The sequence below is a fragment of the Betta splendens genome, chromosome 13 (assembly GCF_900634795.4).
Source record: "Betta splendens chromosome 13, fBetSpl5.4, whole genome shotgun sequence".
In the NCBI taxonomy this organism is placed as follows: domain Eukaryota; kingdom Metazoa; phylum Chordata; class Actinopteri; order Anabantiformes; family Osphronemidae; genus Betta; species Betta splendens.
This window is the reverse complement of record NC_040893.2, coordinates 17,284,590-17,306,477: the sequence shown is the minus strand read 5'-3', so window position 1 is coordinate 17,306,477 and position 21,888 is coordinate 17,284,590. Positions and strand designations below refer to the sequence as shown.

General features: G+C 48.3%; 1 protein-coding gene across 6 annotated transcripts in view; it reads right to left on the bottom strand.

Moving 5' to 3' along the window:
* stard13b (StAR-related lipid transfer (START) domain containing 13b) overlaps positions 1-21,888 on the bottom strand; it is a 40,871-nt gene that overhangs the window by 5,119 nt on the left and 13,864 nt on the right. The window contains exons 1-4 of one of the 6 annotated variants that reach the window (XM_029171819.3): positions 17,070-17,697; positions 3,030-3,101; positions 2,203-2,284; positions 441-504 (exon numbers count right to left, since the gene is read on the bottom strand). In XM_029171819.3, coding sequence (XP_029027652.1) covers positions 441-504; positions 2,203-2,284; positions 3,030-3,101; positions 17,070-17,310 — 459 coding nt within the window. In that variant the 5' untranslated portion in view covers positions 17,311-17,697. Of the gene's footprint in view, positions 1-440; positions 505-2,202; positions 2,285-3,029; positions 3,102-4,049; positions 4,234-4,265; positions 5,200-5,262; positions 5,421-13,415; positions 13,657-17,069; positions 17,698-21,888 lie in introns of those variants that run through there. The other 5 variants (XM_029171820.3, XM_029171822.3, XM_029171824.3 and 2 more) reach the window with 5 other exon arrangements.

The window sequence follows — 21,888 nt, the reverse complement described above, 5'->3', positions numbered from 1 at the left end:
AGGAAATGTGTCTGCTTGGAATTAATAACATTATAATGTCAGCCAACAGTGATGTAACAGCAGACAAATGATTCCTTTGACTTTTCCATAAATAGACCAAGGCAAGAAAACGTATTAGCATAAGCCAGAAGGCTCGGCTCCAGTGTAGGAACAGTTAAAAGTAGTATTACCCGAAAGCGTGAATATATTTTAGAAATGTTTCGAGTTGTAGAAAAACAACAAAACTTAAAAGCAAAGTGTTATATCACATGTGTTATGTCACAGAGAGAAAACATGACACCACCCACTGAAACCTAAGCTCTGATGTTTGTCACCTAGTGAATCAACACTTTTTAATCTTTTGTATCAGGTTGAGTGTTATGTTGTTTTTACCAATAATAATCCACCAGAAGTGAAACTGATTGTGATTCTGAAGTTTGCAACCTTGACTGAACACTTACCTTCTTCTTAGGAAGGTTCACATCAAGCTTCATAGAGGCGCACTTGTTCAGGGTGTGAAGCCGCCTGAAAAAAAAAAACCCCAGAGGATTAAATCACGGGTCGAAGAAGAAGAAGTCTCCAAGTGAAAGTTTAGAGACGAGCGTTTGCTGTGTAACCTGATCGGATTGTGTCCTGGACGGACAACCAGGCACAAGTGAAAATCCAATTTGCCTGCGTAAACCTAATGAGCGTCGTAACGGCCGCTCGGCCTGCTCTCCTTCCCTGAGTGGCGGCGGTTTGGAGGATGGTGTGCAATAGTTTGAGGGGAGGTGAATTGAAGGTCAGCCAAAGGATTTACCACATACTGATTCTAATCACAGCCTGCTCCATTCAGCTTCGTTTCTGCTGATCTTAAGCTATAGATCCATTTCACACTTCTGATGCTAGGACTGTAAACACACGATTAGGAACCATGGCAGCTACTTCAAACATTTCTGGACTTGGTGTTAATCAACTAACATCAGGTTTAATGTGAAAGTAATCATACACTTTTCCTGAACTTTACAAAACAGCGACAAACGTATGTGACATCGGAAGTTTGAAGCTTGTGCTTTGTGATTAGAGGTTTAGTGGGTGTGTAAAGTGGGATATAAAAGGTAACAACACTAAAAACTGTACATGAGCCAACAAAAGCACAAAGGAAGAATCACACCATTACAATATAGACTTTAGCTCACTGCGCTGTGGCTCCAGACATAACAGAAACTCATTTGTGGAGAGATAATCACCACTTTGACAGCTCCACATATTGTTCGTGGTCTTTCTTACAGAGTGACTGTATTGTTCTCTGACAGTAATTCACCTCAGTCTGAGGTTATATCTGTCCTCCAGTGCTGTGGATGAGAGGGGTTAGCCAAACAAGACGTTCCCATGCTTGTTACTGTAGAAAGTGAGACCCAACTGATGAGAGGATTTCTAAGCCGGAGGCCTTTTATTCTATCGGCCTAAAGGGCTTTGAATGTGCTTTCTAAAATAGGGAGAAGGGAGTCAGAGGAAACCCTCACACACACGTCATGTCTTTCAGTTTCGCTTTTATTCGAGACACCCACAGTCCGTTGGGTGGCATTTATTTTTAAACACAGGACTCCAGTGATGTAACTAACAACAAAGCCATCTTTATGTCGCCATAGCGATGCTGGGAAGTCATGGACAAAATCACTTTGGAGGTGGAACTGTTTCCAATTGTCTCCTATTTATCCCGTGGCTAGTTTGGAATTTAGATGAGCTGCTTTAGGGTTGTTTAGAGTCACAGTATATTGAGCCGTGCGAGGCACCCCTCGTGCTCCTCCTGCCTTCCTCTCAGAACGGTTGCTATGGTTACTGTGGTAACTGAAGAGCTGTTTTCATCCCGGCATTAAAAAGTACAGGAGTCTTGCCCTACAAGGGAATGATGGGAGCCACCAGTCACTGGCTTAGAGTGCTTTTATGTTGCTAGTACGCTCTGGGAAATAAGTAAAGAGAAGGGGATTCCTGTGAAAACATTAATAAACGTAAATGTCATAAGTCAGGCTGACATTTTAGGTCTGACGCGTCACTGACTGACTGTTTGCCAAAGACATTAACAGGAAAAGAAAATAGGGATGACATAATTATGCCTTCAACAACATGAATGATGTGTTTTATCTTTAAATTCATATAGGAAATCCCCCTTATTATCACGTCTTTAACATAAGTAATTGTTTGTGTAATTATCTCAGATGAGCCTTTACAGACGTCCGTTACCTGCACAGAGGTTCCACAAGGTCTTTATCCAGGAAGTCATGGTCTCTTTTTACAGGTGTTATGTCAATAGGAAACTGGGAATCTGAAAAACAAACATTTGCAATATGTTCATATTTTAGTAGACAGTGTTCATAATGACACTACATATGCCCAAATAAGAATGCGCAGGCTCGTGCTCCGAGTATGAACCTTCTCTTGCGTAACTGAAGGGACTGGATCCAAACCCGCAGAATTTAACATTCCACCGTATTCATGTAAAGCTCTTGGCTTTTCAAGTGAGCGCTTGGACATCAGCGAGGCTCAGATTGTGACGGCGCTCTATTCAGGCACTGTCAGCTTTGAAACATAATTACATCCTCTTGAATGTTCTAGCATTAAAGTTGTAGCACTGGGACAACACAAGTATTTACAAACTGTCATCAAAGCATATACTGCACCACAGAGCAACACACGGGCCTGGACCCAAAGGTTCCACAGAGCGGAGCTGCTTCAGGCCCTGATAAAACCCATTTATTGTTCTTGCTCCAGTGTTTAGGCACAAATCATATGTTTATGTCATAACCAGGGCTTGAAAATGATTGGAGGTGTCTGGCATCTACAGTAACTGGAGCCGTAGCTCAAGGGCTCGATGCGCATCCTCTGAATCTGTGGTTTTACACACCGTGCTGGAGATGAGAGGATGAATCACAACGTCGTCATCGCCTTTAAAATACTGCATTCAAAACATTTACGCTGCCTTTTAGCAGCACGCTGCTTCATTAATCCCAGGTTTCTAACTGAACAACATCCTTTTGTGAGTAATGCGTGTGTTTGACTGCTTGAATTACCTTCAAAGAGCTGAGCATACTGAGGAAATCCTGCTGCCCGCAGCCAGTCACACGCCTCCTTTGCCTCAATTTCTGAAAGAAAGAAAAATGCATGTTACAGCCTTTCAAAGTACAAAATCAGTGACGTTTAGACGCTTCGGTAAAATTACAAAACCACTGCACCACTGCATTTTCCTGAGAGGCAACCCTGCATCTGGCATCCTACACACACACACACACACACACACACACACACACACACACACACACACACACACACACACACACACACACACACACACACACACACACACACACACACACACCGAGTGATTCTGACACTGAAAGCAGCGTGTCTGATTTTTCCCAGACAGAGCACATGTGATGCTCACTGCTGTCCGGTCTGACCGGAGGTATCGCAGCTCATCACACGATGAGCCCTGTGCCTCTTTAATGAGACTCCAGGACGACACAAAACGCTTTCTGACCCCAGGGGTCAGGGCCACACCAAGACCTGCAGAGTGAGCTGTCTGCAGGTGTCAGAGCTGCTGCTGCTTTCTATTAATGCTAATGGAGGCAGCTGCCATTTACTGGCTCAGTGGGACATTGTGCCTGACGCACCAGTGCAGCACAAAGTGTGAACAATATTGGAAAATATGTAGTGTTATGTTTAAAAACTGGATCAGAAAATATAAAAGAGCCACATAAGAACAATATTACTAAGTAACATCGTCATAATTTTTAATTTTTACTTTAACTGAAACAATGGGTTTGTTAGTGAGATAAATACAGAACGTTAACAATGAAACAAGTTTAGTATGAGAAAAAGAGAAAAACATGAATGTTCACTGGCTCCAAATGTAAATCATCATGTATCTTGTTATTTACATTTTGGAAACCTCTGATGTGTGTTTAATTAAATGTAACAAAAGCCAAATAGATAAGAAGATAAATAAAAAAAAGAATAAATTATTATTTTTGTTTAAGTTGCAGCTAAACCAAGTAAAATACAAAATTAAACATGTGATTTTATCTTCTTACCAGTTTCCACGCAGCTGACAGTCTCTTATTGTCTCCGTCCTGTCAGCAGCTTTCCACTACGTCAAACCTCTAAATCATTGAACGAGTATGAACTCAGAGTTACATATAAGCCGAACCCACGGCCGACAGCTCTCTGTTCCACTGTTCACACCAGCACTGAAACGTGAACCGCGCTCATTCACTACACGACGGCGAGCGTCGCCGCTGAGGTCTCACCTGAGCTGCTTCGCTCCTGTGTCACAGGCAAATCAATGGAAAGCGACTTTGGTCTTCAGGCTGACCAACAACTGAATAAATATTAACATTTCCATGTGTCCTTGGATCACAAAGCAGGTCCAGTGTTCACGCCCCCGGAGCAGCAGTTGAGTCAACACGCGTGTGCTCCGTTCCCACCTGTATCACCAGAAGCTGAAGGCTGTCTGCAGCCCGTCCCTCCCAGGTGGATCATATCAGGCCTGTTATTCAGCTGCGGCACACACTGATAGGTCCTCTTGTGTCCCACAAACGCAGGCCGGACCAGTGGGAGCCAGTAACACGAGCTGGGAATTCCTCTGTGTTTGGCATTCTGTAACACGATCCCAAGACATTCTGTCCTCTCATCCTCTCTCTAAGGAAACCTCCAGCGGATAAAAGGCTGGGCGGGCACCGTGCCAAAGAATGAGGGCCTGTGTTGGCTCTCAGCACACACACATAAAACTGTGTACAGTATAAAATGACGGCTTCTCAAAGACGTGAAACCTGATGTGGCGGTGACACAATGGCGCACGGCGTCGAAGGCTGCGTGACGGCGGCGAGGGCGACTCCGCGGCTCACGTTTGTGCACCGTTCAGCGCCGGTTATGCAACTCATTGCACAAAGATGTGACACTTACTGTAACTAATAGTTCCGAGGCTCCACTAAAAGTGTCACGCTCCTAAAGGCTTGTTCTGCTCCTTCACCATCGACTTCACAGCCGACTGCGCAGCTGTAAATATTCTGTAAATATGGCTGTAAATCCCAGATGTGAAGATTTGCTTTGTCCTGTGGAACATCTGGCTGAGAGCGAGTCTAATCTGCTTCCTTTCATAATCTAAAGCCAAAACTGATCCACTCCAACTCCAATAATTATGCAGAAAAGCTATAATCAACAATATGTGACTACTCTTCAATGTTCTTTAGTGAACTACCACTACAGCTTTTTTAAATATCCATTCACAAATGACTGTGTACTTACGGGATACTTTCATCATCAGCTGGAGGGTTTCATAGATCCATCAAGACTTAAGAGTTTCCCTCAACATGTCAGAGCATCTTCACTCATTCCCACGCTGGGCCACATTCCTGCTCTCTCCGAACGCAGCTCGCAGTTTGAACTCCAGATCCACGAATCTGCCTCTTCCCCTTTCTCTTTCCATCCACCCCCCCCACCGCCATGTGCCTGTCCCAGCACTAAATCTCCCCTTCACCCCACCCCTTTCTGCTGCAGCCTCCCCAGCCCCCCCCCCCCTCCAGCTTCTTGTGCCCGGCCCTCCCACCCAGCTCTGCCCACGACAACTCTTTACCCCACTCAGCACATTTTTGGCAAAGATCGACGCCGCCGCCAACCAACAAGCGTTGCCTCTTGTTTCTGGGATGCATCCTGTCTCACAGTCCTGATTCCACATTTACAGTCACGTTTCTTTGTTTTCATTTTGGCCAGTTTACTGCGGCTATTACAGACTTCCAAATGTTATTCCAAGAAATGTTAGTGTTGACATGGGAAATATCTTGTTTAAACAAACAATGGACGAGTGTGGCTCCGAGTCCAGATGTTGTTTCGACCGAATGGAAATAAGCAGTAAGCAGAATTTGGGGAAAACCATGACATAAGGCACCGGCAGCCAGCAAGAGTGAATCACAAGACGCTACACTGACATCGTCAGAGTGATATATCCGTCTACTTCGCCTCCATCTCAGCCTCTTTGCCTGAGGTCAAATCCCTGAATGAGGGCGTCTGTGTGATCAGCGTCATCTGAGACAGCGTTGCTGTGTCATGTGACACAAAACAAAGGACCAGAGTCAGTCCAAGAATAGTTACTCTGACCTATAGACTGATGATTTGGTTTATTATCTATTTCTGATATTGTAAATAAAATAAAAAGCATAGACGCTCGTAAATCAAATCCAACGCAGACATGAGCCGACAAGACAGTCATCTGCACAAACGTCTGGCTTCCTTATTTGGCCAGGCACTAATGCAGGGAACGAGCAGGAGGAACTGGATGTCACGCGTTTCTCGCCTTTCTCCAAAACATATCACTTACAAGAACAGTTAGTTACGGTGTTATTATTAGTTTAATCGTCTGGACAAAGGGGTGAGTTCTTAAAGTTCTGAAAACGTTGCATAGCACAAGTGGAACTCCAGCTGTTGCCACATGTTGTGATGTTTCGGCCATTTCCTCTTGTAAAACGCTGCTGCTCTGACCTGTGGGGCCGGGGACGCAGGATGACGGAGCCGGGCCGCTTTGGCCGCCTTAACAAACCATTTAGCAGTAAATGCAGTGGGCGCACAAGAGCTTTTAAATGGACTCCAAAGCAAACTGCTCAGATTTATAAGCACTAACTGGAAGGTCTGCAGACTCGTACCGACTGTGTTTGTGCGTCCCTCCCCCGCGCTGCGTTACTGCAGACGACCGAATGAATCAGCCAGACGCGGCGCACAGATACATCAGTCAAAGAGCAGGCAGGCATCAAAAACACCTGGGAGGAGGCAGAGAGAGAGACAGTGGAATGGAAAAAGCCGGGCGGCTGGGAGATGTCGTCATGCTGGGAGGCCTCTTCCCCTTTGTGATGCTAATTGCATGCAGACACCCACTCACAGTGAGCAGGCGGCCTTACTGTAAAAGCAAGACTAGACAGACCTCCAGGGGAAGCACCGCCGCCGCAACGAGCGACGCGGCGCTTCCTCCGGTCTCGGCCGCGCGGCCGCCGCCGCCGCCGCCGCCGGCAGGTCGAACGCGGGGCCTCGGCGGGTGAAATGCTGGGAATGTGTGGATTAATGCGGCGCTGCCCCCGCGTCACTCACCTAATGTGGGAAGAAAGCCTTCCTGTTTTCACGAGTAGGTTTTAATTAAAGCCCTGCGTGGCTCTCGCTCGGCGCATTGATCGGCAGCGCGGGAGGCGCTCGCGCTCATTACAGCGCGTCTTCGCTAAAAGCAGCCAGGTGTCGACACAGGAGGCCGTCGGCCTAAAACGGCGAATAACAACCCAGCGCGTTTGTGCAGGAGATTTTATTTTTGATGCAATGATTGGCACATGAGCCGCAGGCCAACTTAATTACAGAGCCGGTGCTGAATCACCCACAGGCCTCCACCCCCATCACTTGATCCGGCGGGGGCACACGGGAGACCTGTGGTTTCCCTGCAGTCGACACGGGACGGAGCGCTAAAACCATCGGCTGCGTTGCTAAGACACCAGAGGAAAATGTCCCGCGATACAAATGACCGGGCAAATCCCGAGCCCTGCTTTTGCCCTGTGGTACCGCAGTGACCTGTGGAGAGAGGCTTTTCTGACGGGACCACAGGTCTCCAGTAACAAGTGGATAAACAAAGCGAACCCCGGGACCTCCTGGAGAACAGAGACTTAAGGCCAAACGCGGTGCCAGGGACGAAAAGTCAGTGCCAAGGACGCATTAACATTCATGGAGTCCCACAATCAACTGAAAGCCGGGCTCCATGAGGCAGGTTCCCTTTGTTTTAGACGTAGAATCTTCACATTCTCAGTTGAAAGGCTGAGGTCCACCTTTCATTTCACAGCAGACACACAGTCACAGCAAGAGCTCATTGATTCCGGGAGTAAATAACATAACTACGCGAGCTGGGGAGCTGCTGTTGTTGACCAGAGCAAGGCCTGCTGGGTCAAAGGTCACGGGGGCTGTGTTTTCCTCCTGAGGTCCTGCATTGGATGGAAGCGGGAGCAGCACAGCTGTGGTAACACTCTCCTTCACCTCTGCAGGACACCCAGAGAGGAGCGCCTTTCATCTGCAGCTACAGCGGCCCGTCAACGCTCCTCCGCTGGTTTTGTCTCTCGCTAAAGTCTGGAAATACCGGTTAGCGTTCACCTGAACATACGACGGCGTTTAAACGAGGGAAAAACCAGTCCTTCTAAAATTAGAAAGGATTCGTGATCGAAACCAAACAACGACAGACTGGAGGATAAACGATTATCTCAGGGTTGAGATCACACTCTGCCTGAAATAGTTGACGTTTGCAAAAGACCCCAGAGGCACTCAGCAAACTGGGTCCGGCCGTGACCCCGGGCAGAGGGCAAACAGTCCTGCACCACGTGTGACTGCGTGGCGGCTGAACAAGCCCCGGCTTCAAAGCTGCAGCCGTCGGCCGCGGGGCGTTTGCTGCCGCCTCGTTACCGCGACTCACGCCTGCGCATCGGGTCGCTCAGTAAACAAAACCAGAACCGGGTGCCCCCCCCCCCCCAGCACCACCCCACCCCAGCAGACCCTGCAAGACGGAGCCCCGACCTCGAACCCCCACGTGAGCTGGACCTCAGCTTCACTGGAAGCAGCTCTGAGCTACTGTACTTGTAACGTGTTGGGTATCTTAGTTATTGGTCATCAGATACTTCAGCACAGCAGGACATCATTGCAGGAAGCAGCAGTGAAGGAGCTGCTGTCCTGCTGGCGTCTGTGCTGCCTCAGACTCTGTTACTTCGTCCTTGGAGCCGTCCACTCCCCTCGTTCTGACTCACGACTCCTCTCATCCATTGCAGGTGTCTGGAAGCGCCTGCTCCTCCTGTCTTCTGTAAAGCCCAGTAGGCTGCGTGTCCTGCCATGTCACGCTGTTTTATCACTCATAATATACGGTTGTGTGACTGTAATTCTTCCTTCTCTTTGATAGCCTATATAAACACTGTAATTTGGTTCTCTGCCTGACACAACTAAAGAAGAATGGCTGTGAATTACTGACAAACACTGGGTCGGCTGAGGAAAAACAGTAAAAACATGAGTGGAAACTTATCAGCTTGTGTATTAATGAACACAAATCAAACCTCTCACCTAATGTGCATCCACCATAAGCTCCTGAAGCTGAATTCTGCCTCCCCCACATTTCGCTGGGACGACCGTGGGGTTCCCTCCTTCTGCGGCTACAGAGGGGCCCACGTCGCAACAAGGGCCCTCACCGTGAGAAAACCCTCTTAGGACCTCAGCAATAAAAGCATGGAGCCATCCCTCGGGACGCGGGTCCTAATTAAGCACATCAAAGCCGCCCCCAGGAGCCTCAGCGCTCACCACAGACCTGCGAGTCGCCCTCACGGTCGCCTGCCATGAGGCGCCGCGCGGTTTATCAGCTGAGCTAAGTGACGGTTCCCTCGCACACACTGCGCGGCTCTACCTGTGGGCCATTTGTCACGTGTGGGCAGACACTCGCCCCCGGCTCGGAGGCAGCGGCTGGAAGCCTGTGGTGTGGACGCGCGGGGCCTTCGCAGGTCTGTCAGTGTCCCGTTAATGACATGCAACGCACAGGGCTACCACCGGGGGGCAGCCACACACTGAACACAGATGAGGGGAAACGTGAGGATCATATGCAGCTCTGCAGCTGCCAGATACATAAATACTCCGCATTAGGGTCAACGCGTGGTCCGAGTATGTGCAACTGAGCTTTTGTTCCTAAAAGACGTGAGAACAGGAGGCGTTTTTAATCAGGCCTCTGTTAATGTGTGACTTTCTTCCTGTTACAGTGCAGCTGAGGCATTCTGGACATGTACACTTGGTAAATGATTAGCCGTGCACATGTGGCAGCTGTCACTGGGAACGGCGCTACGGGAAGGACACGGGTTCAGCCGGCGCCCACAGGAAAGCGAGGCGATCCTGCAGCGGGTCCCTGTTTGTGGCCTCCAATCGCCTGCTGGCTGCGTATCAGCTGGGGACGGGTGACGGCAGCAGAGGAGAAGGTGAGAGCAGGGCCGGGACGCGGCAGAAATGTATTTTGATGATTATTCTTTAATTTAAGATTTAAGGTGAGCAGCTAATCAGCGTCACAGCGGCTCTGGGCTCCATTAGCGTAACTTACTGCTCGTTGAAGGTAATAAATCTCCAACGAGTGCAGAGAGTGGATACGGAATAAAACAATGACCGCTTAAAGCTTAAAGCTTCTGCTTCGCTCATGAAACCTGTGTTTAAATGGAGGAACGGTTCAACGCGCCACATGTTGTAGCTCAGCGCTGGCGAATGCTTCAGAGTCCAACTAGATTCTTTACCTCGAGAAGCCTTTTTAGCGTTAAAGCTCACCATGCTTTAAACCACTTTCCACAGCAGGTTTCGAACAATTAAGCATCTGGAGGTCGGACGAAGAACCGAGGGCAGAGCTTGTCCTCTTCACAAGCTCAAGTGTTCCTGTTCTCTGTGCGTGTTACACACATTATCCTCCTCAAAACGTTTTTTCTGCCTCCTGACTGGGAATTATGCCTCTAGAATAAGGTTTTAACTGCTGAGGTATTTAGCTCAGCCTTATTTATTTAGGAAATCAAGATCAGTAGACCTGAGAACAAATCACAATAAATATCTGCAAAATTAAGTGGAAGCTAATAAAGTTTTAAATTGTATAAATGGGTAACTATTATTTTAAGGTGACTTCCCACTGTTTCCAGCAGGAAAGTGTAAACTGGAAATCAGTCCTCTCCAGAGTAACGTTAAAACCAGTTTGGTTTTGGTTTGTTTGACTTTTTAAACTTAAAGTAAAGAAGTTTAGGTTCATTTGAGTAACTTACACATAATCATCATCATCATCATCTGGTAGTGTACAATCACAAAGCCAAACAAAGAAAACAACTTTTCAAGTCCAAGACACTGATTCAGCTGCCAAGCACTGACTTGTGTCATTGGGCAGGAGTCACGCTACGCTCTCAACCACGGCACAATGCACTAATGGCCTTTTCAGGGCAAAGATCGGAGCCGCCGGCTGCACCAAGGGTCAAGAAGGCACGAGGAAAGGCCACTGAGGAGTCAGGAGCAACTTAAGGAAAGGAAGCAAACAGACAGTCAGCGAGCGAGCTTTTAGTCACGCTGTGGCTTTCAGCTACTCACGGTTTCCAAAGTGAACTTTCCAGGACTTTTCCATGGCTGAACAGAAATAACGTCGCCAACATTAACGCGATCTGTTCCTCAATTCAGCTCGGTGCACATAAGAAACAGCTGAAAACAGTCCCTGAGTACGAGTTTTATCTATAGTCATATTTTCTTATGATTCACAGAGATTCTGGCATATTTTGTGAATGAGACACACAGTACCAGAGCTGTGACATTTGAGAACCTGAAAAATGAGCAGACAAACTAAGTACAGCATTAAAACTAATAATTAAAACAAAACATAAAGTAGCAAAAAATCACTGCATAGAAGGAAAAATAGTTCAGAAAACTAACAAAGATGAACATAAGGTGACGTAACGATGAACTGACCAGGAGACAGGAAACCAAACCTACCAAAGACTCGATGGGACATCAGATTAACAACAACAGCAACTAACAACAAGGTGACACAATACACAAGAATGAACCAAGGAGGGAGAGAATAGTCTGTAAACCCGAAATACAGAGAGCAGGTCATTAGATCAGAACAGGAAACACAAAATGAGGTAATGAGAGAAGTGAGTGAACAAAACAGAACAAACCAAAAGCGCCTTCAGGGGGCGGGACAGTCGAAGTGCAACAGCCAATCAGAAAACAGACCAGACCTGGACAGTTAAAGCTACTAGTCATCACAGCTTAAACAGTCGCCCACATTGTCAGTGGTCACTGAGTCACTGTTTAACATGACTCATGAATGACGGGACAGGTGTTTGCATTTTAAATATCATATTTCATCTTCTGACGCATACGTAGCTAAAGCAGATGCAGCAAATATCAAGTCCAGACGGTCCAGCAGGAAGAAACTGAGACAGGCAGAGTTACAGATCACAATAGTTCCTCCGAAGTGATATTTGGAAATTTCTACAATCCAGAAAATAATCTTCTGGGGAAGGAGATTCCATGAGCTTTCCCTTGCACAGCAGTTCCTCCGCGCTCTGAGTCACATGCCAGTTTCCAGCTTACGTCACGAAGCGGAACTTTAATAGTCAGTTTTGCTGATGACACACGCTGATCTAAATTTCTGGACACACACACACACACACACACACACACACACACACACACACACACACACACACACACACACACACACACACTCTGGCGCCTCAACGCCACCAAATCGGAAACGTAACTAAGACCCCACAGGCCTCCGTGGAATTTGGGGTGAAACAATACGCGAGCAGCTCCGGCCATCACTTCCAACCTGCTAAGTCAACACCAGGCCCGTCCAGCTGGAATGCAACTGTCCTGTGGCAGTCGGTGCCATGAAGCCAACAAACAGGACAAAAAGCCTCAGAGTTTGGGTTTTTAACTGGTACCTCCTCAGATACCTGCCGTACGTCCCATGAGCAACCGGAGGAGTTCGTACTGGCATAAACCACTGGGACGGGAACAGTTTAACACACAATCAGACTTTTATGGATTATTCTTCAAGAATTGTAACGCTATACTAACAGCAGCGAATCCAAAGGCCCCACGTGTTTCCTGTCCTTGTCGCAGATGAGCTGCATTGTTGGTGCCGCCGCTGAGCCAGACATCTGCAATCACACAAACCCGTGTTCTACAAGACCGCACATGCCTGAAAACACCAGATTATGGAGATTCGCTGCAGGGAACAAGCGTCCGGGATGAAATCTCACCCTGTGTGCGCCGCGCGTCATGCGCAGAGCGTGGCCCCTCCGCCGCCTCCGCTCCCACACAAGGGGCCGCTTTATGTGCGTCGCGCCATCATTGCAGCTACGCTCGTGCAATGCGGCCGCGCTTTGATCAGCATGGAGCCCCCCCCCACACACACACACACTGACCTTAAGACTCCAGGTAAATGTGACACCAAGAGGCCACGTGAAAGGTCGTGTGGAGCAACAGGCCACTCCTAAAGCTGTGAGGCGAGACACGTGCTGATATGTTGTGTTTGCACAGCGGCCGACCTGCGTGACAGCTCTTATGGCCCGAGTCCGCCGTGGTCCGTCAATACTAATCACAGCAACGCCCTGGACTAGTTATTGGCTGAAGGTCAAGTTTGCAACACCCTCGTCTGTCAAAGGGTATTGCCATTGAATTCCACATTTATCTGGGAACAAATGAGGAACAGAAGTCATGAACTGACAAAGGATCCAACACAAACACACCAAACCCATAACCTGCGTGCGTTCTCTGCGGCCGTTACTTATTCACTAAAGGACGACTACAACGAGCAGCGCGTGGGAGCTCCACATCTGGCCACAGCTGATTCCCAGACAGAATGCGGTGAAGTGTCGCCGTCCTACCTCCCGAGATCTTCTTGAGGAGCTGCTGCCTGGCGATGATCCTGCCCAGCCTGTAGCCGGAGCGCCTGCGGAGGCGGTCCATTCTCAGGTAGATGTCCCGCGTCTCCGGAGTCATGCTCCCCAGACACTCGCTGCCCGTGGCCTCCGGGAGCCCCCGAAACATCCCACAAGCCACGCGATCGGACGCGCACTCTCCCACCGGCAGCAGAACTTCACACACAGGCGCAAAGAGCCTGAAGAGAAGAGCCCGGGGGGGGGGGAGGAGCGCCAACACTTCAGCCTGCTCCTCCAGGTCATGTGACCACCGGGCGGCCAATGGGAGGAGGGCGGGAGGAGCACTGCCCACCTAGCGGAGCTGAATCCAGCGTCTGTGTGAGGGCTCCACAGCTTCCCCCTGCTCTGGAGGGAAATATAAATACCACTGGAATGCCTATGAAGTGAGTAAGAGGAGCGGCAGTGGGAGAACGAGGGGTGTGGGCGGGATTGCAAAAATAGTGGCTTCTGGTCCCACCCAGCACCAGAACAACCCGCCCGCTGTTGCCGCTGACGCAGGTGCCAACGCTACTGGGCACCAGTGACACTGTGCCACGCTAGCGACTCTGAGAAGAGGGAGCCACGGCGACCAGCTGTTTTGCTGGTCGGAGAATGCTAATTTCTGCCTCCCCACCCCCACCACGTAACCCCCGCTTCCAGCCGCAGGAGGGCCTCCCAGCAGGCGCGTGTGGAGCGGGAGCTGCTGGGGAGAGAGTGCATGTGGGGGACCGGCGTCATTATTAAAAGAAGCCACGGGGTTTAATAGAAGACACGCATCAATCAAACTCACTACGAATAAAGGAATTAAGCGATTCATAGATCGATTAATAGTGGATTTTACCAGATGTGATACAACACAGCAACTGGACCATGTGTGACGACGGCCATTAGACCATTAGAGCCTCCATCAGCGCCTCTGCTGCGCTCGTGGACGTACAGTCTGGCCTGTGCAGTAAAACCATGTGAATAGAGCACGAGTGGGCAGGAGCCCAAGCCAAACACAGCCCCTGTCTGTTCCACCTCAGCTCAGGCTCACAAAGACCGCAATTCAGCGGCCCGCCGCGTTTTCATAAACTATTCCTGGGTTTAACGACGCGCCCCGCACACTCCAGCGCCGCTATTTTAGCGCCTGACTGTTGCCTTTCTGAGGCGATGCCGCGTCACCGTTCGGATGATGTCACCGGGCGGCGACGCACACGCGCGCACCTGTGTTCATTCACAGAGCGACAGTGTTGGAGGCGTCCGACGCAGAAGTGACCGACAGCCTGTTGGCAGCGGTCGGATCGCCTTCGGCGCGTGAGCGTCTAGACGAAGGAATTCAGCCGCGCGCCGCGCGTGTCACGTTACGGAAGCTCCGCTACGGAGCGAACAGTGGCTGTCAGCGCTCGCAGGCCTCTGCAGGGATGGAGAACGGCCACGGCTCATGAGCCTGCGTCCGCTGTGGGACCGCGGTGAGCAGTGACTGCAGCCCTTATCGAACCTGCTGCAACACGCCTCCGCCTGAGCTGCAGAGAAGAAGAATCTGACACACACACACACACACACACACACGCACACACATACATACACACACACGTGCGCACGCACGCACACACACACACACACACACACGCACGCGCGCACACACACACACACACACACACACACACACACACCGTTTCATTGTTCAGCGCGGTGACGAGTGGTTAATGTTATTGTGCGGTGACCGATTCATCCTGAACTCCGCTCTCATTCGGTGCCATTTGTTCCTCCGTCACACACTTCAGCACTGGGCTTCAGCCAGGTGCGATTACACAACCTCTATTCTGAACCGCGCAGTGGAAGCTCGGGCCCAGCTGAGTGGGGTTTAGACGCGGCTCTGATGTGGGCTGATTCAGTGGCAGACACATGTAATCTGCCCTGGGCAGTCCTGGCTCTGCTGTGGCTCTTTCCTGTGGTTACGGCTCAAGAATAGACTCCGTGTGACTGAAGATTTCCACCTCATGAGCCTCCAAATGTCTGAATTCTGAGCTCAGGTCTGGGACTGGATCGTGTTCATAGCCAGACCCGCTGAGCTGGTGTCTAGGTAACCAGAAGCCGAAGTAAGGTTCAGTTTGGAAGTTCCGGTGAAGTTCCCCTTGCAAACACATTCATCCTGAGCTCTTCACAATTACGCCTCTGCACAACAGCGACATGAAGATATTAAGTCTCCCCACAGAAATCAGTGTCAGCTTCTTACATAAATATTATTAAGCTAAGTGTAAAAAGTATCTGACTGTAGTAACAACAAAAACTTTACGTACAGTAATTGGCTCGTTTTCTCAGTTAACATGTTCTTTTGTAACTCATACGTTACAAAAACTGCATTTACCAGCGGCGGCGCGGCCTTCGGCAGGAAACAGATACGACATGAATCCGGAGAATTTGAACTATGCATCACAGGCTGCACGCTCGCGTTCCGCCGGGAGCCGGCGCTCCGGCTCCGACGCAGATCTCATGCAGGAAACCTGCTTTCTGGAACAGCTGCCATCCATCAGGCTGTTTGATGGAAACGGGTCACACCATATTCTCATTAACAGACCCGATCCAGCGCTAGTGGGCTACGAGTTAGCATCAGAGCTCCACTGCAAGTTGTGCAGCCTTGTGTGAAAGCCTTAAACAAACAGAAGATGAGACCGGGTCTCACCTACAACATCTGGCCTCTGTTTGTATGACTTCAGCGCTGGAACGTCTCGGAGGCTTAATTCACTCTGCGTTTAAACAGTGTCAAGTCCCTGCACCTGGTGGGAGACTCCGGCTACTGCACCAATGACTGACGGCACCTCTTCAGCCACTCGAGCTCGTTGACAGAGTCTCTGCACCAGACGTGAACTGGGGAAAGTTCAAGGCTCACACAGCTTCCCTCAAAGTGAATACGAAAGCAAATCACATATATTCTTTGTTCTTGTTCTTGTCTTGACTCCAACCTTTTAAGAGATGTGCATATGATTAAACACTGTCTGGGTTTGTGTTTATTTATAGGAAATTAAAAATATGTATATTTTCAATATTAAAAAAAACAATCGACAGCACATCTAATGACTGACAAGCTGCTGCGAGTGTCACCCTCTCTGTAAAATCACACACTGACGCCACAACTGGAGCAGGAAACCACCGCAAACTGCCCACCGTCACTTATCGAACACGCGCATGGGAACGTGACACATTAGCGCCACCTTGCGGCTGTAGAGAGCTCCTGCCGGACAGAGGTGGCATTAAAAAAATAACAACAACACTTAGATGCAGCCAAGAAGTTTCAACGCGTGGGCAACAGATACGAAGCAGATCATATTGTCAGTTTACAGGTCCCAGTTCAGTTCTGATCACACATAACTGCTCGGCAGACGCACTGGGCCACATGTTTACTATGAATGAGTCCAACGTGCGGCACTGCTTCCAAATACCATTTTATTATCTATTAATGTTATTATAAAATAAAAAAAAACAAGTCACACAAACACAAATCGATTGATTCTTCCTCTGTCGATGACGCGCACCATGAATGATGAAGACGCGTCAGAGACGCGCACCCGCCGCACCAACGGACGCGGCGACCGGGCTCCGCTCGCAGCGGGCAGCGGCCGCCTGCTGCGGGCTACTGACCTGCCAGCCGTCGCTCCCTGACATTCCTCCACAGTAAATCCCAGGCTTTGGACGTGGAGCTCCGCAGCTGCTCGCTGAGCGACCGCCGGAGCTTCAGTTTCGCCGAGTTTCTCTTAGACGTCATCGCAAAGTGGACATAGCTAATAAGGCGACGCTCCTCGTCCCACGCGAACCCCGTTATGTTTACGTCAGACGCCGCTTCTCCGTTTTCCCGGTTCGAGTCCACAAACCTGAATTTCATGAGCGCTCAGAAAAAAGTTCTGAACATTTTTAGGGGAAACGTTTTTTCCCCCGTGGTTGGGAATAAAACCAGTGGAATAGTCTCTAAAGCACCAACGCTGACTTTCACACTTCACACCACATATGTGTGTGTACGTGAGTCGTGTGTGTTTGAGGAGATCCGCGCACAGAGACCGCTACAGAGACGCGATGCCTTCAGGAACTGCGGGAAATATGCCAATTACCAGCTGAGCACACAGTGGTCAGAAAAAAAGGTAAATTAGAGAAAAGAAAAGAAGAATTTGAAGGATTGATGTTACCTTTAAATTAAACCTGTCCCACCTGCTATAGAAGACGTAGACTATGCTGTATTATATGACAAGATTTTGTAATGTTTACTTCCTAATAAAGAAATTAACACTCAAAGAACACGTGACAAATGCGTGTATTTTGTATCGAAAATGGGACTTTAAAGACCATTTTAACCATGAAAGATTATCAAAAGGGTGAAGTCATTTTTAACATTGTTACAATATCATATTTCTCAACGTCATATACACAGAGGACCCTGAAAGCACCACAAGCTACCATCCCCTTCACAGACCATTAACACCACCACAAACACACTGTGGCTCTCAAATGTCAAACTGAGCAATCACATTATCCAGTTCATCCTCCCGCTGCATTATTATCACCAACACAATGCTCCACAACAGCATTAGCCTTTTTGAATAAGTAATAATGTTATTGTAATGGAATATTTGACTTCATTGTTGTTGTTCAGTTTATATTGCTCTTCTCAGGTTAGTCCCCACCCAGAAACGTGGCCTCAGCGTTTGCATCATCTATCTTAGTTCACGCCATCTAACATAAACAAATGAGGAAATAACAGAAGGAGCCGGAGAGGTCCTTGTGCCCACATGACAGCAGCTTCGGTCATCATCATACCATAACGGTTGGAGGAATTTCCTCCCATTGTTCGGTGCCCATTCAGGCACACGGTGAGCTTTGAGCAGTGATATCACGGCAGCTGTTTTAATTTCTTGGGCACCAGCTGGGGTTACTGTTAAAACAGCCATAATGCCATTATAAATACACAGTCCGAACAAAGGAGATTGACAGTTTGTCAAAAGAACAAACATCTGCTGAGCCCACTTTGGCCTCACCGCGTGAAGCTAAGCTAACAGTGCTTCGTTCCAATAAGGAGATAGACCCCATTTGTCACCGAGCAGGACGGCTGATTTACACATTATTCCAAGGTCACACGCGTTCAGCTGAGTGGGGAATATTAATGAAGCTCCATTCTCTCTGTATGAAACAAAGAAGTGCATCTAGTCACACAATCGACACCTGAGACTTTGCGTGAAACCAAACACCAAACCTCTACTTCAACTACAGGAATGAAAAAAATGTGTGGAAAATATAGGTGCTTTTTTTTAGGTGTGGGGGTTTTAGTGTGGTCAGCGCGTTGCTATTCTTGGCCCCACTTGTTCAAAGCTGAGGCTAAAAATGCAGCTTGGTGGACAGAAAACACACAAAACACACACACACACACACACACACTTGCCTGGCGAACGTGTTTCATTTGGTCCTGTGACTTTTTTTTTTGGGGGGGGGGGTTAATCTAACACCTAGTTTGGTCCCGGCCACGTGAACCAGGAGGCTTAAGGAAAAAAGGGCTGAAAGTGAACGCATAAATGCGATATTTTAATTAAAGTAGTAAAAAATTAAAGCTGCAGTAATGAACATTGTACACATTTTCAAATAGACTATGGAAAAAAGGGTCAAGACATCATTTAGACTCAGCTGTTCTGGTATATTTCATAAATCTGGAGAATCCACAGACCTCTTGTTTTTATTCTAATGGAGCTGTGCTTTTTCTTTGTCTGCAGTGGAAAATGAGCCTCCTCCAACACCTAGCCAACCTTATAAAAAGACTAGTCCAAAGCCCAAATGCTGATTTTAAACTCATAAACGCAAAGGATGAAAAAAACCCAGCAGTCACGAGACAGAGTCGGAGACTGGATCCTTAAAAGCATCCTTCACGTCCACACTGATCCCACACAACTACTTTTTATCAGCGCTCCATCTTCTTCTAACACGACTTCTGCTAATGTGCGAGTTCATACAAGGTGGAAAGGGCCTAATGAACGAGTGAAGGTGCTGAAATGTGGCAAACAAGGCATCCATCAAGCTCCAGCCTCAGTGATTGACAACCCAGGAATGCGCAGACAGACAATACTGTTCCTGTCAGCTCCTCAGAGTAATAGTGATGGAGGAAGCGTAGCAAAAAGGATCTGACCTCTCTCGACATGAACCACCAGAGAGGTAAACACACAGCGCGGCTGCCTCGCCCGCCCCTCTCTCTCTCTCTCTCTCTCTCTAAACCACTCGCAAAGCAAAGATGAGCATTATTGGAGCGGGAATCGTTCTGTCTAGACAATGCCTTGGTCTCTGGAGCGGCACTTGGCCGTGGCAGCAGATGCAGGGAGAGGAAATATCAATCAGCCTGAGAACCTCGTTTCCCTCGTCGTCTCACCCGCTTGTTTGTTTTGGCCGTGCGGCTTTCAGAAACCCCTCGTTGTCTCAGTACCGCTACAAACTGACACACTTTCTAGGCTAGGTTCAAATTATTCCCCTTCGCAGTCGCTCTCCTGTCTTTCACAAACACATTCCGACAAACACATATTTATTTGTGCTCCAAATTCCAGAGCTTGTGTCTGTGTCCCCGTCTGGTGACTGATGAGGAATGCTGCCCCATGGCTGCAGTGGGAAAATCCCAGATGTGAGGAAACTGATTTCTCCACTGTGATTGGGTCATGTTGTTGGCCGGGAGGTCTTACACTAGGCCCCCTTGAATAGTCTGGGAGACTGCTCTTCCCAGCCTAATGGAAACAAGGCTCGGGGAGCGGGGAGATCTCCCCTCCAACTCCACCCCGGCCCCTCAGGGCTCGTCCCAGGCATGTGCTATAAATTTCCTGACCATATATTCCCAAGTCGCGTTCATTTTTCCAGAGGAGCCACACATGTGGTGCATATCTAGGTTTAGATTAGGTGGTTGGGGAAGGAGGAGATTGTGTCGGGTCCAATCCCTTAAAGTGGCCACTAATTCTGCTTTTTCACGGGGACGTCCTTTGTAACGTCATGATTTCTTCCTTTAACAGACGTGCTTTTTTATAGGATAATAGCTCTAATTAACCGCTGATTAAAATACAGATCAAACAAAAGCACATGTTCTTCATCTTCCTGTGGCTGCAAATACTGTTATTGCTGTTATATAACCAGCTCTGCACCACTATGCAATTTAAATGATAAAAAAGCTGCATCTATAGAAGATAGGTTCTATATGATGAAAGTTCCACACAAACGAGGGCTCGCAGGGGTCGACGGCTGAATAAAGAGGCTCGAGGAATATAGAATTGGCATGACAAGCGTACGTGGCTGTTGTTTCATTGAATGACAAAGCATGTAATTCTGTCAGGTTTCAATCTGTTAAGGCTGCGTTGCCCACAGAAATGCATGGGAAAACATTTACACTGTCCAGCACCTGGTTTCTATCAGAGCAATGAGGATTTAATCACAGAGGTACGTTACTCTCACTCCCTCGGTCGCTCTCATTTTCATTCACATGTAAATTAAGCTCCGGTTTTATTGTTTTAAAATATTTTTCAAGCTGTTTTTCGAGCCTTTTCCTGCGCGAGGGAGTCGTTTTTATTACCGTTGTATTGATTTAAAATGCACATTTGGGGCTTTCGCAGCGAGGCACCTTCACACACTGGATAACTCTCCATTAACGGCATCGCTTTCTAAGACGTAGCATGACATTAGCCTCCAATGAAACACGCTCAAACAGGAAGTTGGTGTTTATATTTCAAGATGAGTCTCAGCCTGAGAGAGAAGCTGCAGCGAAGACTCTGACTGAAGCACAAACCGACAGCTGCTCGAAATTAAAAGCTGGTAGTTCTCCCTTCGCATGACAAACTCCTTACATATAGATTGTAAATCATAACACATCCTTCTAAAGGTCTCAAGCTGCTGAACACCGTTCTGAAAATACTTAAACATTACAGTTTAATCCACATCATTCTCAGAGCATGTGTTTATGAAACGCAGAAGAACAATTCTCTATGAATGAAAAACAATCATCGTCTCTGCATAAAACATTAGCAATTTAATGATTAGCTGTAATAATGATACATATGTGGACCGCAATCACGTCCGGTTCCAGCAATTCTGCTCAACGCATCAGCCACAATAAGCTGGAAGTACAGTACAGAGCAGGTATTGTTTCCAAGCTGAAACACAATACCAACAAGTCCTGCTGGGCCCTTAACTCCTGCAGACGAGGCAGCGAGCGGAGGATGCAGGAAGTCTGCGCTGCCTCTCGCTTTGATTACTGAGCCAAATTGTTTAATCAGGTCTGAAGCCACAAGAAAGCTGCAGTGCTACGCTGCCCCGGGACAGAGCCTCCTTCTCCAGCGTGCTGTGGTTTTGTGATCTGGGTACAGGTGGATGTGCACAGCTATGTAAATCTGCAGCAGCATCGCTGCCCAGCGACGTGCTTGAGCGCAGAAAGACACAGCGCCTGGTGTGAGCCGGG